The sequence below is a fragment of the Triticum aestivum genome, chromosome 5D (genome assembly GCF_018294505.1).
Source record: "Triticum aestivum cultivar Chinese Spring chromosome 5D, IWGSC CS RefSeq v2.1, whole genome shotgun sequence".
Classification (NCBI taxonomy): Eukaryota; Viridiplantae; Streptophyta; class Magnoliopsida; order Poales; family Poaceae; genus Triticum; species Triticum aestivum.
In genome coordinates this window covers 454,475,165-454,493,734 of record NC_057808.1, presented here as the reverse complement: position 1 = coordinate 454,493,734, position 18,570 = coordinate 454,475,165, and the positions used below count along the sequence as shown (strand labels likewise).

General features: G+C 48.0%; 1 protein-coding gene across 1 annotated transcript; it reads right to left on the bottom strand.

Moving 5' to 3' along the window:
• Positions 1 to 14,298: 14,298 nt before the first annotated feature.
• Positions 14,299 to 16,897, bottom strand: LOC123122698 (uncharacterized). The gene is made up of 2 exons (XM_044543020.1): positions 16,555 to 16,897; positions 14,299 to 15,613 (listed from the first exon to the last, which is right to left on the bottom strand). The coding sequence occupies exon 2, from the start codon at positions 15,607 to 15,609 to the stop codon at positions 14,665 to 14,667; it is 945 nt and encodes a 314-aa protein (XP_044398955.1). The 5' UTR covers positions 15,610 to 15,613; positions 16,555 to 16,897; the 3' UTR covers positions 14,299 to 14,664.
• Positions 16,898 to 18,570: the final 1,673 nt, after the last annotated feature.

Sequence of the window (18,570 nt, the reverse complement as noted above, 5' to 3'; positions counted from 1 at the left end):
CCGGTACTCCGGAAAAAATGCCAGAATCACTCGGAACAATTCCGATGTCCGAATGCAACCTTTCAATATATGAATATTTACCTCTCGACCATTTCAAGAATCCTCGTCATGTCCGTGATCTCATCCGGGACTCCGAACAACCTTCGGTACATCAAATCACATAACTCATAATACAAATCTTCATCGAACGTTAAGTGTGCGGACCCTACGGGTTCGAGAACTATGTAGACATGACCGAGACACATCTCTGGCCAATAACCAATAGCAGAACCTGGATGCTCATATTGGCTCCTACATATTCTATGAAGATCTTTATCGGTCAAACCGCGTAACAACATACGTTGTTCCCTTTGTCATCGGTGTGTTACTTGCCCGAGATTCGATCGTCGGTATCATCATACCTAGTTCAATCTCGTTACCGGCAATTCTCTTTACTCGTTCCATAATGCATCATCCCGCAACTAACTCATTAGTCACATTGCTTGCAAGGCTTATAGTGATGTGCATTACCGAGAGGGCCCAAAGATACCTCTCCGATACACGGAGTAACAAATCCTAATCTCGATCTATGCCAACCCAACAAACACCTTCGGAGACACCTGTAGAGCATCTTTATAATCACCCAGTTACGTTGTGACGTTTGATAGCACACAAGGTGTTCCTCCGGTATTCGGGAGTTGCATAATCTCATAGTCTGAGGAACATGTATAAGTCATGAAGAAAGCGGTAGCAATGAAACTGAAACGATCATAATGCTAAGCTAACGAATGGGTCTTGTCCATCACATCATTCTCTAATGATGTGATCCCGTTCATCAAATGACAACACATGTCTATGTCTAGGAAACTTAACCATCTTTGATTAACGAGCTAGTCAAGTAGAGGCATACTAGGGACACTCTGTTTGTCTATGTATTCACACATGTACTAAGTTTCCGGTTAATACAATTCTAGCATGAATAATAAACATTTATCATGAAATAAGGAAATAAATAATAACTTTATTATTGCCTCTAGGGCATATTTCCTTCAGGTAGATACAACATGATCTAAGGTTCTACGTAAAGATCATATGTCGGGCCAGGCTGGGTTTCAGGTCGGGCTTGCGAAAGCCCGATCCTGAAACTATAAGCCCGAGTTTGAGGCCCAAAATAGCGCTTCTCTCAAGCCTGAGCCCAGCTCAGAAGCCCGGTCTGTATGCTGTTTGTTCGTCTGTGCACGTGCAAGCCCACCCCGAAAGCCCAATCGGAGTGATCATTTGGGCTATAAAATTAAGCCCAACCCGGCCTGGCCCAAGCCAGTTTTTTCAGGCTGGGCTGTGGCAGGTCTGTCCATGATTAGGTTTAGTTGTACGTATTCAACACATAATTTTGGTATTTGTTGTCAAGAAATAAACCAAAAATATTCAATCGACACAAACACACCACTTCAATTGGATGAGCTACCTCCACGTCTAAAATACTAACTCCGTCCCGATTTGTTTGTCGCGGAAATGGATAAAAATGGATGTATCTAGAATTAAATTCATCTAGATACATCTATTTCCACGACAAGTGATTCTGGACGGAGGGAGTATAAGTTTAGCTTGTTGTATGATTCAATATGATATTCTAATTGCTCTAGTTCTAGCAAACAAGAGATGATGTGACAATAACCCGCTGGAACAAAACACCCTACAAGAACAATTCACAGAATAACCTGCTGGAACGACTTTTTATTTAGAAAAGAAGGACTATTAGTAAACTGGGAAATGTTTGAGCTGCCACCTTCTGGGTGGTTCTTTTGCATCTTCTTCAGTAGGGTTAACCATCCACAGTTTTTTTCTTACAATACAAGAGAGACCATCTGTGTTGCTCCAAATCAGTTTAGTAGCATTCCTTGAACCAGTCCAATGCACAGGAGGAAGTGAACTCGGAGAGAAGACACCTTCGAAAGAATAATGCTTAAGGATCCTCCGCAAAGCAGCAGGGACGACACGGCGAAGGAGTGTCACCATGAGATGGACCGCCACATGAGTAGCCACAAACATACGTGATCTCACTACCAACAAGAGGCGGAGTCTGATAGCACATCATGTATTACCTTGCTTGAAGCTATTGCCTAACTATCATGGAAGTCATCAACAAACATGGAAAAGAGATAAAATGGGTTCGTGGCATGAGAGGAAGAATCAGGATTAATCGAGGAAAATTGTAATTGAATACACGAAGAAGTAATCATGGAGAACATGGGAGAAGATGTGAGTCAAAGTGGAGAGTAGAGTTAGGATAACAAACAAGAGGGGGGGGTGAAAGAGATGGGATTTTTGTTCTTAAGCATGTCCAACAATTGCAACAAAATTGGTTTGACATGAAACCGGCTTAGGATTGCCGATGGTCATACTGTTAGGGTTTCGATGTTCAAAAGAGAATGGGGAGGGTCACTAGTGTGCTAGGATGGAGCATAAGAGATAGGGATAAAGGGCCAGTTCTTTTGGCAGCTTAAAATAATAGGCCGTATCCTCCCCAGCTTTTCTCATAAGCCATCTCTCTTATTCATTAGTGTTTCTAAACTAGTTATGAGGTAACTAATTTAGAAATCTCAACAAATTTAGGATGCGGTTTATTTTTTTTAAGCTGGGGAGAGGCAGCTTAATTTTTAAGCCGCCCAAATGAACTGGCCCAAAGGGGGGGTGCAATATGATCTAAGGTTCCACATATTTATGTAATTATAATACTTTTTTGTCGAGAAAGCAAGAAAGATATTCCAATCTACGCAACACGCACCATTTTAATTGGATGAGCTAGCTCCACGTCTAAAACATAACTGTAGCATGATGTATGATTCGATATGATATTCTAATTGCTCTAGTTCTAGCAAACAAGAGACGATGTGACAATAACCTCCATGAATAAAACACTCGTACAAGAACAATTCACAGAACAACCTATTTTCACCATTCGTTCCCTCCCCTCTTGGTCTACAGAGACGTTGCTGAGCACATTCTCGCCAATGCATTCCACACTACTTTCCCCCCTATAATTGAGCGTGTGAGCCAGCGCTGACGCCAAAAAGGATTTTATTGCTAGGCCTGTTCGCAGAATATACTGCTACGTAGATTATGCGGCTTGATAAGGCTAAGGCAGCCTATGAGCTTGCAAATTAACCAGGCATAGTTACAGTTGTATCCGTCTGTCGCTCCCGCAACCCCAGCTGGGAAGGAGGATGACAGCCTTGTGGCCTCCCTCGTGGTGTTATTCCCGCGGAATAGATGCCTTTGCTCGATGCTCGGAACTTTATTTTATCAAGGAAGAACGATTCCGCCCAAGCTGAGCCAATCACCACATAACGCTCCACTTGTCGCGATCCTAACTGCATAGCTCTATTATTATTTTCCTATGCGCCATCCGCAAACGGTTCGTCGATTTTAGGCACCCCCTTACCGCGACAAGAGGACCGCCAATTGCAAGAAACTGTTGAAAGAAAACAGTGGGAAGACGGGGAGACAAACGGGACAAAATTGAAACTTGGGCTGGCTACATGTACGCACCAACACAAGATCATGTGGCTGATCTTGCTGTCCTCCTGGCTACGGGGGTGATCAGATCATGGGTTCCAACGGTGACCGACCGCGCCGTACGCTGACCGAGAGGTTCCGTGTGATGGCCCTTTGTGGGTTCCATGTGCGCATGTTTGTTTGACTTCGCTTTGTGTCTCTGGTCAGCGTACCCGGATCCTCCCTCGTCGTGAGATCCACCATCTTCGTTGCTACAGTAGAGTACTATCTACAACCGAATCCCACTTCTCCCTTGTATGTCCGGTCCGGACCGCTCACGCGCCCACTTCTGACCGCCCTGGCCCACCCAAACCCCTCCTCTCTCGCCCGCCCGCGTTCCCGCCCGGCGCCAACTGTCGCATTCATGCCGTTGTAGAGCGCGCCGCTCGAAGACGGCTCAGGGCGGATGCGACATCTCACTGCCTCCGCCATTGAAGCGGCGCGACCGAGGGCGCCGCCCGCGACGCGTCTCCGGTGTCCGCGCCTATTCGATGCCAGAGACGCGTGACTGGATGGGACGGGACGGATATCCACCACGGCCGTTGAATGCCCATGTCCGTTCGTATGCCGCCATTAAGCAGGCTTGCCGCCCGAGAAACCCACTCCGGCGCTGCGCATTGACTCACCCAGACACCTCGCCTCACTGAAAGCCGCTATTTAAATGCGGCCACCCTCGGCTAACTCCACACCACAACACAAGCCGCTCCCCATCCTTCTCCCTTGGCACTGCATCCGCCATGACTGCAGGCAGCGAAACTATGTGGGAGAGCCTTTTCACGGAGATGAAGCACACTGTGGCCACCCTTGCCGCCACCTGGCAGAGCCGCCGTGTCAGGCGTATCGAGGCCGTCTTGCCGGCCAGCTCGTCCGAGGTCTCGGACGACATCGCCCCGGCTCCCGCGCCTACTGTGTGTGCCGGCTTCACAATGGAGCAGGCATAGGCGCAGTACAACACCGCCATGACGAAGGTGCAGTTGGCACCGGTGCCTTTGTGGGCGTTCTAGCAGGCGCAGGAGGAACAACGGTACAAACATGTTCCTCCTGGAGCAGCATCGGCTGCCGGAGGGCCGGAACTACGGCAAGCGCGCGGGCGAGGAGGCCGTGGCGGCCATGGCCGCGACGAACCCCAACTTCGTCGCGGAGCAGCGTGCCATCTACGATGTCGTCCACGCTCAAGCCGCCGCTCGCCAGGAAGCGGTAGCCGCGGAGGCACAGCTGCAGGCAATCATGGAGAACAACGCCAGCTGCGCCTCCTATGCGCCGCCGTTGAACTATCAGGCGGCCCGGTGGGACGACGACAACACCGGCGCCACCATTTCCATCGTGGACCTCACGTTCACCGGCGATGAACAAGTAGCAGACTCCTCCGACGATGATAGGCCACGAGAGGGGGCAGGACCTTATGACCCATGTGGGCTGGTCCGTCTAGCGTGTTCTACTCTTCCTCACCGGAGACCGCACCTTTACTTCACGGTCTTATCGCCGGTGTTTATGGAGACGGCGGATGGAGGAAGACACGGGCTGGGACTCCGGGCGCCCCCGCTGTAGGATAGGTTTAGGGTCGGTGTCTGTTCTATATCCGGCATATCTCGTAGTAGGGGTCCTAAGCTAGGCGTCTTGGAGCGATGGTAACATGGACACAAGATTTTACCCAGGTTCGGGCTCTCTCGAAGAGATAACGCCCTATGTCCTGCTTTTGATTGTATTCTTATGGGGTGTAGTACAGGGTACACGTATCTACCACGAGATTGTTCTAATGAATATCAGATTAGCTATTGACTAGCCTGGCCTTGGTTTATATAATGCACCGAAGGCCTAGGGTTTTGGAGAGTCTTGTGGAGTCTTCCTTATATGCGGCATGGGCTGCCCGAAGTGGCCCATGAGTGAACCGCCATGGGGGTCCTCGCCCCGATCCACCTGGTCGGGAGACAATGTGGTGAGTACCCTCTAGTCCGGGTCGTATTTTTTGTTCTAAATGCTCGAAATATAATAAAAATCCGTCGTGTTTGTTTGAAATTCGTCATATTTATATGAAATCTGGCTATGTTTGCACGAATTTGATACGGTTTATTAAAAAAGTGTTTGAGAATATATGCGGCTACGATCAGATGGAAGTGATTGGGTTCCCCTGTCCGCTGACGAATGTGGCAGAAAATTTATGGGTTGCCGTTGAAGATGCCCTAAGAAGCATGGCTGCTCGGACGGAGAGATGAGGGATGATCAGCCTCTGCCCGTTCGTGTCCCCGGACATATATGAGTCATATTTACCTAGTCTATTTGAAGCAGCTCTTACGCTCGTGCGACACCTGTCTGTTCTGGTTGGACCCGGCACACATGGTAAAAGGGGACAGGAGTTGAGGCCTACTGATACGCCATGTACACATACGGTGCTCAGTTGTTCACCCCGGCAAAGTGGGATTCCCATTCGGGACATGTCGATCGCACCTTGAAAAATCCTACCGTACACGGGGTTTGAGGCGTATGTATCTCTACCTGGATCTCAAGATGCCTTCTTTCATGTGCAGATAATGTAACGACGAAACAGAACAGGGACACCCACCGAACCCAGTGCGGAGGGAGACCTGAGCCAACAATACAGACGGATGCATTGTTTGGTGGATATGTCAACGGGGACTCTGCGTGCGTGCTTTCTTTTCTTCTTTTCTTCTTTTTTGGCCAATGTGCGTGCCCACTTGGCGCCTTGTTAAAAAAAGTCAACCCAGCACCACTACCGTATACTCATTGTCACTGTATACTGTCAATTTCCGCCCCCACTATGAGCACTTGCCTGTTGCCGCCCTGCGCAGTAAGCACCGGCCCTGCATCATCACTCTATGGGAGATATTTGTTTGATAGTACTACTGACAAAGAAGACAGGCATTTTTGGTTTTGGCCAATCCGAGGGCGCGTAGCTAGCTCCGTTCCTTGTTAGGTCCGACCAGACCTATATGTGCATAGCATGAATCAAAGTCCTTCTAGACGAGCACCATCTTGGCCTTGTTGGTCTCTTGTGTGTCTGTCACCAACAATGATGGCCGGCATCTACCTGTTGATATCCGTGAACGCATGTCTCTCTTTCTTTATTTATTGTTTGCCACATCATCTATTTTATCTAGATACTGTATCTGTGATGTTACTCCCATCGTGAATAGTCTCATGTAGAAAGATGCAACCGCAGACCCAACAACAATCATGATGGATGATATACGAAAATGCGGATGGTATCATGCGGAATTTTCAATTGAAAATTAGCACGCACGCAGGCACACGCCCTCAGCGTCTCGTGCATCAACCAGTCAGTTAATTACCCAGAAAACTCGCGCATGAAACTCGACAGAGACTCCTGTGCAGTGAGGTTCTGGACGTTGTTGTCGCAGTTTCCTGTTTTTTTTTGAAACGGATCGCACGAACGACGACTTGACGGACGCCCATGCCCTCTGGGTGGAGGGCAAACAAGACGTTGCCGTCGTCTCTTCTCCGACGCATCAGACGTCAGACAGACACCGACCGATGCCGTCGCTGCGCCTCGCTCTAGAGTGTAGAGTGCGGAGTCATGAACACGATGAGAGTAAAAAGACAGAGGCCGGTGTGAAACTGCCAACGGAAAAACAGAGAGAGCAGCCGAGGACGGACGGATAGTGCACGCCCGGTCAGAGTCGCCAGTGGCCCGAGCTGCTGAGATCGACATGCGCGCGCACGAGCACGAGGACGCGTGGTGCCACGGGCGCCAAGGGATTTCACGAGTGAGTGGAGACGACCGCCGGAGGCCACGCACGGGGACGGCGACCGGTGGCCAAGCAAATCCACTCCCGCGCCGGAGCGCGAGCGAGCGGCCGATGGGCCGCGGCCGGTTGCCGCAAAGGCTAGCAAGCGTCCAGGCTAAAAAGTGCCGGAACGAACGTACAGTGACCCCTCCCATAAAGGCGGCGACTCAACTGCGGTGGCATGAAAGAGACGAGCACTATAATGTTGGTGCGTATTCAGGCTTGATCACAAACTCTGGCCACCAGATTTTTCAATGGCTCTCGTGACATATGCGCCGCATTATTTAGGTCGGAAAGCTGGATGAGGATTCATTAAACCTCTGTCATGTTGGATGATATTGCCTACGGGGATAAATAAAGCGTGGCTAGGCCGGCACGCCGCGAGCACTGCGAATTACTAGTGGGTTCAGCCGCGACGCGTGTCAACACAACCTTTCTCTCGCCTAACATTCGTTATGGCATTTTAGTGTGCTTTTAGTTTTGTTTTACGCCATACCTATCGGAGGTGAAATAACCCACCGAACTTTTGTTGGTTTGGCTCATCATCCTTTGGCTCCGACTTTGTACCCGAATTCCAAGCCGACTTAGGGTGATCACTTTGGCTGTGCTCCAGGGCCAAAAAGAGCCAATTAGAGCATCTACAGCCGTGCTTCCAACAAAGCTTTCCAGGAGATTTTTTGGCCGCCAACGCCGAAAAATCGGCCCAGTCGCGTCCCCAAAAGCTCTTTTTTCGCCGGCTCGGGCCTAAATTGGCGCCGGCGGACCCAGGCCGAACCCGACGCGCTGGGGGGCGCTTGGGGACGCCGGCCGAATCGTTTTTGGCGCGAAAATCAGCGGGCCCTCCTTGACAGCGACTCGGCTGTTCTAGTCGCTTCATCGTCCTCATCGCCTCGGTTTCCGTGGGGGAATCAATGCCAAAGCTGCCGTGCGCTGCCGTGCCGGTCAGCCTTCATTGATGCCTCACGGGCGGCACAGTGAAGGTGGGGCGACGCGCGTCCCTCGCCTGCCACGCGTACACACGGCGGCCACGCGGGCGCCACCTATATAAGTCGCCCCCTCCCGCACCGGTGAGCCACGCACATACCTCGCTCTCCACCGCCGACGCCCCCGTTCCTCCCTCTCTTCTCGCCGTCCCTCTCCTCTCCAATGGCCGAGCGCTACCCAGGCGATGGCGCAGCGGCGAACGGCTTCGGCCGCCGCCACCTTCACGAGGACGAAGCCCGGCTTCTCTATGAGGCCGAGTACCCGGTCCCGCCGGACATGCGGGTGCCCGGGGCATGGAGGATAAGCGCTGGCGGGTCCCGGTGCCACCCCCGCCCACCGGGGCGGCCAGGCGTGCGGAGCACGCTGTGGGAGCCGTATTTCCGTCGTCGCCACGTCGAGCATCTCGAGGCCACCAACGGCATCGTGCCCTCCGGTAAGCACAACGCCGCGGGCGCCGCCGATGGTGGGGCGTGCCCGGCCGCACGCTGGACGCCGTCCTCGAGTACATCGAGGGCGGCAACACGCCGAGGCTGGAGTACCCCGCTCCCCACCTTCTCCCGCCGGCGTGGGAGCTCGTGGACGCCGAGACGCATGGACCCGGCGTCCTCCTCCTCGTCCGGCTCTCCCTCCCTCCTCCCCGTCAAGCCGGAGCCCTAGGACGCGCCGATGCCGGCGCACCTGCAGCTGCGGCGTCCGCATCGCCGAGTCCTCCCCCACCTCTGCCCGGCTCGTCAGGCCGAAGGTGGAGTCCGGCCTCCCCGCGGAGTACGAGGCCATAGCCCGGTCCGGCTTCTTCGACGAGGCCGCCCTAAAGTGGGCGCGGGACGACTACCTCCGCGACGAGATGGTCCGGCAGCGCCGAGCCCTGCAGGAGATAGCCGCCCGCCAGCGTGGGCGCGAGGACGAGAACGGCGTGGTGATCCTCGACAGCGACGAGGACGAGGACGCCTCCGGACCATCCAACCTGCCGCGCCTCGGCAACCCTGGGCAGGGGAGCAGCAGGGACGGTGGCCGCGGAGGAGGCGATGACGACGGCGGCGGCGACTACACGCAGTTCTACAGGTTCCTCGGCATGTAGAGCTTCAGGGCGGCGGGCGGCGAGGAACGGCGAGGGCGATGGCGGGTCTAGTAGTGTCTTTTTTTTCTTCTTTTGTAAAATATTTGATGAACTCACCGAAGTTTGGTTAAATTTGCGTCTTGTTTGTGCGAATGTGGGGCCGGATTTTGTTTAAAAAAACAAAACGCGACGTAGGGGCGGCGACTGGGAAGCATCACGCCCCCAACACGCGGTTTAGCACCGGTACGCCCCTAGGCGGCGATTTTTAGCGCCTCCTGAGGAGCCAACGGCTGGAGATGCTCTTACTAGTGGATTCAGCCGCGACGCGTGTCAACACAACCTTTCTCTCGCCTAACATTCGTTCTGGTATTCTAGTTTTGTTTTACGCTATACCTATCCGAGGCGAAATAACTTTTGTTGGTTTGGCTCTTCACATCCTTTGGCTCCGACTTTGGGCCCGAATTCCAAGCCGACTTTGGTCTCGTTTGTAAATGGTTCCAGGCCCACAAGAGCTTTTTGGCCACCCCAGTATCAAAATTGTCTAGTTCTGCTCACTTTCCGCATTGAAAACAATTTCAGCACCCCTAGAGGTTCATATTTTTACGGCACCACTGCTGCCGAATTTTAGCGTTTAGTATTAAGTTTTTTTTTTGCGAGAGGCGTTTAGTATTAAGTTGATCCAATGGTTGATGTAGCTCGGTTAGAGTTTGCCTGGAAGACAACTTTGGTTATTTTTTATTAGAGTTAGAATTGTTCTTTCATGGTTACACACCAATTAAAATTTGACAATTTCTTTTAAAAAATTAACCACTTGGGAGAATAAATGGGGCTACATATCAATAACTAAGGAAAAAAAGAAACATAATAGAAATAGCAAATAATTTTCAAAATGGATATGTATATGTCAAATTGAGAGGGAACCCAAATAATTAATCTGGGTAAAAAATATAATATAACAACTTTTCAAAACGTGGAAGTTGTTGAAAGTATGAAAACTTATAAGATATTATCTAAAAGGACTTTATAGGCTACTACATATGTGTAACCAATTTTATTGTGATCTCTCGACGATACCCCACATCTACTTGTGTCTCTCATGATGATGGTCTTATGTCTGTCAGCTTGGCCGTGCCTCCTACGGTTTTCGGCCTGATTTTCCTTATAAACGGGTCCCCCCCTCCCCCCGTTGATTCTAAAAAAACCAATTTTAGTTGCTCGAACAACTGAATAGAAGGTGGTAACACACGAGGGGCCAAAACCTCTCCAATTTTTTTCCTCTGAGGTAGCATCCTTTGGTCAACGACTTCCCGGCCGCCGCTCCTACAAGCTCATGGGTTTCAACCAGCTTTCCCCGCTGAGACGGAGGCCCAAATAAAGCATTGAGCTTTGCTCATTACGTGTTGCATCCTGCAGGTGGATGCAAAAGAAGAAGATTTTGTCACTCCAAAGACTTAGATATATTTTTCAATTTCTTAAGGAGTGTTCTTATAAGGGTATGTGCTACTTAAATATATGACATTTGGGCTTTCCGCAAACCAAAAGAGACGAGAGGCTAAAGCCTCCAAACTTTCAATTTGAGGGACTAAATTTAGGTTTTGACAATAATTAATGGACATTTGATGGAGTTGTCTATCATATAGACTCGTGTCTAAAAGACTTCCTCCCGTTTTCCTCCCCTAACCGCAGGTGGCTAGGGCAAACTCTCCCCTTCAGGCTTCACCGGCGAGCTCGTGGATTCACTTCCCTTTGCCTAGGTTTTGACAATAATTACTATTAGCTGGCATTCTACAACCCATGGGCTGGCTATATTGTGAGAAGAAGCTGCTGAGTTGGGCGGGCTAAGGCCCATTTGACCTTACCTAAGCTCCGCCAGTGCTCTGCCTGCTGCTCCAGCGGCCGGTGGCGAGGAGGGGAGCCAGCTAGTAGTTTAGGTTAGGTTTTTTTAGTCCTCGCAGTTGCAACGCTCGGACGGATGGCGACGATTCTCCTTGAGTTCGTCTGTATGAATGTGCTCTTGCGTGATTCATGTTGTCTTGGGGCGGCAAGGCTAAGTTTCTCGTCATGTGACGGAATTTGGAGTCAGGTGCTTTAGATCTATGTAAGGGTTCAATGGCGACGACTGTGGCTTCAAGGAGCTGGTCCTTAGGGGCACATGCACGAAGACTTCCCGCCTATCACCGACAAGGTCAAGTCGGCTCGAGTAGGGGAGCGGCGACATTGGCGCGTCCTCGGCTCGTTCTGGCGGCAGTAATGGTCGTTTGGCGGGGTCTCGAAATCTCGATGCAAATTTTTATTATGTTTGAGATGCCTTGTACTTTCGATGAACTTTTATAATAGATCTGCTCCTTTTCGTAAAGAAAATATAGGCTCGTGTCTAGCTAGACATAAACTTGAGTAGTTTCGCAATACCAATTTGATTCCTTTTTTTTCCTTTATAGCAAACCTATACTAATAGCCTCCACGTATATGTTATTCTCACCGAGAATAACCGAGGAAAAGTTCCAGCTAGTACGTGTACGTCTCGATGACAGCAGCAAGCACCAAGGTTCCAGGCATGCCTGTATGAATACGAGTTCCCATCTGGGTCCATGATAACAAAAGCTTGAAGCATCGTCGTCGAGCAGCACCCAAAAAGAGAGAGAGGATGGATGCCAAGGAATGATGCCTGCCTGCCTGCCTGCCAAGGGGGAGGATGATCTCCTCCCATTTGTCAAATCGCCATCCATCTAGCCTCGTCATAATTCGGTAAATTTGACAAATTTGACCTATAGACGAAATCAAATCACAGACAGTTTCACGGACAGTTCATTCTGTGATTTGATTTCGTCTATAGGTCAAATTTGTCAAATTTGCCTCATAATTCAGGCCATATCGATCGTGGCATGATTAGCAATGAACGTGCACCTGTGGCTGTGCGAGAAGGAGCAATGCTCACAAGTGGCCGTGGACGGATGGCGATATGCAAAGGCTTTGACGGCATGGATGGATGGTATGGATGCAGATAGTGGTTGGCAAAGGAAGCAATGGAGTAGGGAGTGGTTGGGCCGGCGCTGGCCATGACGAACGAGAACCCTGCTTTAAGATAACGCCGCGTCGCCGCCCATCCTGGTGATGACCCCTGTGACACGAGCATTTCGCTATCGGAATCTCATCATGTGGCTCTCGGTTAGGAGAGAGTATTCGAATGTCAAACTGGTTTGTTTAGGTCGTGTGTTCGGCGTCACGTTCCATGGGTCGGCGCTCCCGCTTCATCATCTCTTTTGGAATGGGTTTGGCTTGGCTCAGCACAGTCCAACAATTATGAATTCAGCACTGCCCATGTGTTTTGTTTGGTATGTTTTCCCCTCTCGATTAGCCGAGTGGCAGAGTGGGCGTCAACTTCTGTGGGAACTTCTGTGCTTTTACAGAAAAAGTAGTGGCAAAAACAATTTTTTTTCCCATAGAATGCATTAGCGATCCTCAGCTCTTGTGAGTCCACGGGAAGAGTGCCTAGTCAACTTGTAAGGCTCTTTGCACAAAGCGAAAGCGTTCGTTTTGTGGGATTAGGACAGGCACACGAGGCCAAGGCCACAAACGCAAAAGGTTGCCAAAGGCACCCTGTTACCTCCACATAATCCATAACTTGTCATCATGTAGTATGGTACTTCCTTCGTAAAGAAATATAAGAACGTTTAGATCAATAAAGTAGTGATCTACATGCTCTTATATTTCTTTACAGAGGGAGTACTTATTAGATACATGCCCTTTTATTTTTCATTCATGCCGTCAATTGCTTTCTTTAACCTTTTTTAAGAAAGTGGAACTCTTTAGCTCATATGAACTACGAAATGATGTGTCTAGCCTCGGTGTCTTTTTTCTCAAGAGAGAATATCACATGAAATCCAAGTTTCTGTGAAAACCACGTGGAAACGATATTTTGAAGTTTCAAAAAAATCTAAAAGATATGTCATGTCAAGAGTGTGATGTTTTATTAGTGTATGAAATTCCCAAGTTCAAACACGTAACCATTTACAATGTATGGAAAAACAAAATCAACATTGAATAGTGTTGAACAGTAAACGTCCCTATTCATTGTTGAATTTGTTCTTTTCATAGCTCGTAAATGGTAATATGTTTGAACTTGGAATTTCGCATGGCAATAGAAAAATACCCTCGGAACATCTCATATTATTTTTTAGATTTTTTTGAAACTTGCAAACATGATTTCCACAAAGTTCCCTTTGAAAATTGGTTTTCATATGATATTCTCTCTTTTTTTTTCCGCAGGTAGTGTCTAACCTCGGTGCCGATGACGATTCTACGTACAATCTGGGGTCAGTTGAACCCATAGCTTTTGGGAAAACTAGCCTAAAGTTATTGTACACTACGAAAAATATGTTTCTAAAAACTAGCAACGACCCCACAGGTTCTTCCGACCAGCTTCACCACTGCTCGGTGCCGACATCAAATGAAATGCATTAGGTCCCATACAAGGAATATGGTAAGCCAATCTCGAAGATTAATTGCTGGAATGTCTTTTGGCTGTGATATGATCATCTGCTGGCCACCGTCTGATCACAAAATGGGCACCTAACTGGACAATCCAAAGTCAGCTGAACGTCATGCATCCCTCAAACCAAGCTCATATGTGGGACACACATGAGGACGCCCATACGAGTCCGCCACATCAAATCCGACAGGCCGGACCCATCCCAAATTCGCTTCAAATTGATCAGATCCCAGCTCATATATGCCTGTACAGTGGCAGATGGAAAAGATCTGCTTTTCTTAAGAATTTGTTTTTGAGCAAATGCTCTATTTTTGAAGGAGCACCTGTTATGCTGGGAGAAAAAAATGTTAAATAGCACAATAAGTTCTTTCTTCAAGGAATAGCTCAATAAATGACCTGTAGGTGAATCTAGAAAATATAGTAATACAAAAATTCAAAACCATGTTTCACCACTCTCGACCCATGGAGCCTGCATAAAATTCAGAAGGACGTGAATCACTTCGATAAATTGTGCAATGCGATTCAATCAATTCAAAACTGTCGCCTGCTCACAGCTACCAGCCGGCTAATCTCAAAGAACATCAGAGATATTCAGAAATCTAGTAGCTACCTACCAGAAGTAGAGCGACCGAGAGAGAACATGAATTATTACAAAGGGATTAAACTTGCTTACACAACACTATCAAACATACACCTCTAATGATCTTCAGTCATTTTGTAACAGAAAATCGTTGCAGATGCTCAAGATGTCAAATGTTCTGAGTGGAATGCTACCAATCAGCAAGAACAGACATTCGAAAAAGCAAAGGCAACACTCGTTTCTTCCATTACTGCTCTTACCATTTGCTAGCATCCGACTTCTTACCCTTGTCTCCAGCTCTTCTCCCCCTTGTCTTCACATTGCAACTGGTCTCACATCCACCCAACTTGCCCTTGAAACTGCTCTTGTGCCAAGCCCCCTTATTCGCCTTGTCCTTGGAACTGCTGTTAGAGCTGTTCTTGTTTCCAGCCAACTTCTTGTAATTGCCATCTCCACCCTTGCTTCTCTTGTTACCAGCAAACTCATCCTTATAACTGCCATCTCCATCTCTCTTTTCCTTGTTTCCAGAACTGCCATTTCCATCTCTTGTTTTCTTGTTTCTAGATACTGCAATGAGTGAATCTATCAATGTCGAGACATGTTTTGCAGACAATGCTAGCTTCTTCCAAGTAGAGTCACGGAAACGTCCTACGACTATGCCCACAACGCTTCCGCTCAAGGTATATACTGGAGCAGAAGATAACCTGTCAACACGGTCAGAGGTTTCTTCAGTGTAGTGGCAATCTACCACGAACATGCGTGCTAAAGTAGGAACCTGATCAGTGGGAAGAATGCGAGTGGATTCGAGGTTGAGAGGATATGACTCGGCAGATTCCAGAGTAACAAAACTCGGAAGATGATAGAAAGTAGTTGATGAGGATGGTGGGAAGAGGAGCGCAGGTGAGGGGATAGTATTCCCTTTGATCAACTGAATTTGCTCACATGTGGAATGAAACTTTGTCCTCAGGGAACAAAAACCGCCCCCTCTGTGAATAATTGATGCTCGCAGCACAGTGTTGTCAAAAAAGAAAACCTTTAAGCTGCGCTCACGTCCCTTGACAAAATTATCATCAGTTACAATATGGGTACCATATTGCTTTTCAGTGAATGCGACAAACCCACTGCAGTATCCAGGACCTTCAATCTCTGCAACAATGACCATTGATTTGACCGTCTCCACACGAGCCTCTACCTTTGCCATGATGCTGAGCAGAATTCACTTTGGTTAGTGTAAAAATATAGCAATAAAAACAAGAAATTTAAGGGAAACATGGAATAATCACAGGCAGTAGCAACATGAATTAAACAAATTGGATATAAACAATCAAGGCGCTATAACCAGTGGTGGATCCAGAAATAGGAAGGGGGCTAATAAGAGCATCTCCCACTAGCCCCTAAATCAGGGGCCCTGCTTGGGATTTGGGGGCTCTCCCTACTTCCCGAGTCCCCAAATTTAACCCCCCAACTCTAGCAGCAGCCCCTATTTCTTCTCTCCTATTTCCACATATTATCTATTTATATTCTTCATTTTACACCACAACAGTTCAAACTAAAATATTTCCAATGCATAATTTAGGATTTCAAACACGACGATTCAAATTCATTTTCTATCAAATATGAACATGACAGTTCATCACACCACATAGTAAACACAGTCTTCAGGTATGAAGTAATCGCTTACATCATGTAGGCGGCAGCAGCGGGCAAAAAAAGTTCCAATTTCTTCAGTTTTCAGTGACTAAAAGACTAAATCAACTACATATAGCCATACAGTCATGAGCCACATATAGAGCAGAACAATTTTAAACGAATTAAGCTTTGAATCAAAAGCTTTTCAGTGACTATACAAAACTAAATTAACTAGATATAGTCATACAGCAATAGCCACATATAGAGCAGAATTTTTTTAAACGAATTAAGCTTTGAATCAAAAGATATCAATCTTCCAAGTCATGACTCTGCATCTATAACAAGTGTACCAAAATGGATCGTTCACGGAGCATGTTGACAAATAAATATAGATAACCCATCATTGGCATAAATTAACATGCAAACGAATACACTACAGATCGCTAGACAAGACAAATTGCATATATTCACTAGACATATATTCTAAATTCGGAAAAAAAAGAGGAAACGGCAAAACCTTAAGGTCGGGCGCGCGCGGAGGGGGGACGGCCGTCGAGGTCGAGGAAGGGCTCCGTCAATTGGGGAGGCTTGCGAGCGCGGTGGAGGCCTCCTGCGCCAGCGAAGGCGCGCGCTCTCGGTAGGGGATCCGGCGGCGGGCGGGCACGGGAACGCAGCGCTCGTGCCCGAGGTCAGGGAGACTGCCTCCTGCGCGGCGGATCAGGCTGGGACAAGCAGCGGTCGACTAGGGTTCCGGAGAGGACAGCCTGGTGTGCGGCGAATCCGGCGGAGACGGGCACCTGGTGCTGGTGGGACGGAGGCGGCGGCTCACGCAGGGGAGAAGAGGCTAGGGAGCCTTCCGTTCCAAGCCATGGGCCTGAAATAACCCCAAAACGCGCACCCCACGCTGATGGGTCGGCCCATTTCCTTATTCTTTGATACTCTGATTGTTTTTTGCCCACGTGCGGTGGACAATGTTTGCCCATCTTACATACTCCAATCGTCCGGTGAAGAGTGTACATCGCTTTAAAATTTGTCAAAAAAAATGTATTTCTATCTTCTCAATGCACTTTAAAGTAGAAAAAATTACTTCTCTCTCATCACACGGTGATCAAGACCAATAGCATCTACATATGGTTTTCTTAATTTCTACATGCACTTAGCTCATTGAGGGTTAGATAATTAAAGAGGAGAGAGATGGTGGCTTGCACCTTTTCAATGCATTTTTTACTTAAACTCCATAATTTGTCCTAAAATTTCTATATGTACACTCTTCACCGGACGGAGGGAGTACTAAAAAATAGGTCTCAATTCTCTCAACAAGTAAAGTGTCCGCCTCAATGTCGCACTAAACAATGCATTTAATATCACACCTAACCAGTGATTAGTGTGCCTTAGAGCTGGCTGGTGGGCCTAGCCAGCTGGCCAGACAAGTGGTGTGCGTGGGTGCGATAAAAGTGGCCGCCTGTGGCCGTGAGCGATATGCGTGTGTTGAGACTTTTCCTGTATCCCAATCCTTCATCTGAAATCGCATCCCCCTTCTTCCTCTCCAAGTCTCTCTCTCGCTCTTCCTCCCCCTCTCGATCCCCTTCCTCTCTGGTTCGTTACATTTAAGTCTTCTCTCCCACTAAGCCATGCAAAATCTACCACAAAAGCGAATCATGCATTTAACTTATAAGTTACAATTATTTTGCATTAGTCTATGCATGTTACACTGCCACATCATATATTCATGCTAGTCATCCTCATTTTTGTTTGAATGACATTTTTAACTGTAACTTGAAAGTTTTTATTCTATTTTTGGACACTTTCTTTTATTGATTTTTAAGTGTATACTTTTTTAATTAGATTTACTTATTTTTGTCAACTACTTACACATTTTTTAAAAGTTACAGCAGCAACGCACGGGGAGAGAGTCATCCTCACTACTCTATTTCGGAGTTACATATTAAATCGAAGCCATCTTCTGCTGCAAAACATTTCTTATTTTTATTTTCTTGCTCTTTTTCTCCTTACCGTGTGTCCCCCTCCTTTAATTTGTTTATTACACTTCTCGCAAAAAAAATGTTTATTACACTACCATCCCGCTGCAACGCGTAGGGTATTGTCTACTTATCCGAGTTTCAAAAACTTTCCTTGAGCTTATTGCAAGGGAAATGATTCTGATTAGCCGACCGATCTAGCGCGGGGCGTTTGTCACCTCCATTGCTTGACACGTGGCTTGCTTGACTGCGCATGCAGTGGCGGAGCCTGGAATTTCTTCATTGGTATTCATTTGTGCAATTTTATAGCAATATGACAACAAATATACAACAAGCTAGCAACATTATACCAATGGATCGGCAATTCTTTGGTATTCCATGGAAGTCCAGGGAAGATCCCTGGCGCCGCCACTGCACGCATGTCTCCCCATCTTTTTTTGCAACAACAATGTTGTTGAAGAACGGTGTCAGTAAACGATGAACGTGCAAGTGCGCGACGCGGCCGGAGACGTGTTGCAATTTTTGCAACATGCGTCTTGTTGCAAAAAAATAGA

Coding starts and splice junctions, on each gene's coding strand:
- LOC123122698 (XM_044543020.1), bottom strand. CDS start 15,609: ATGGCAAAGGTAGAGGCTCGTGTGGAGACGGTCAAATCAATGGTCATT.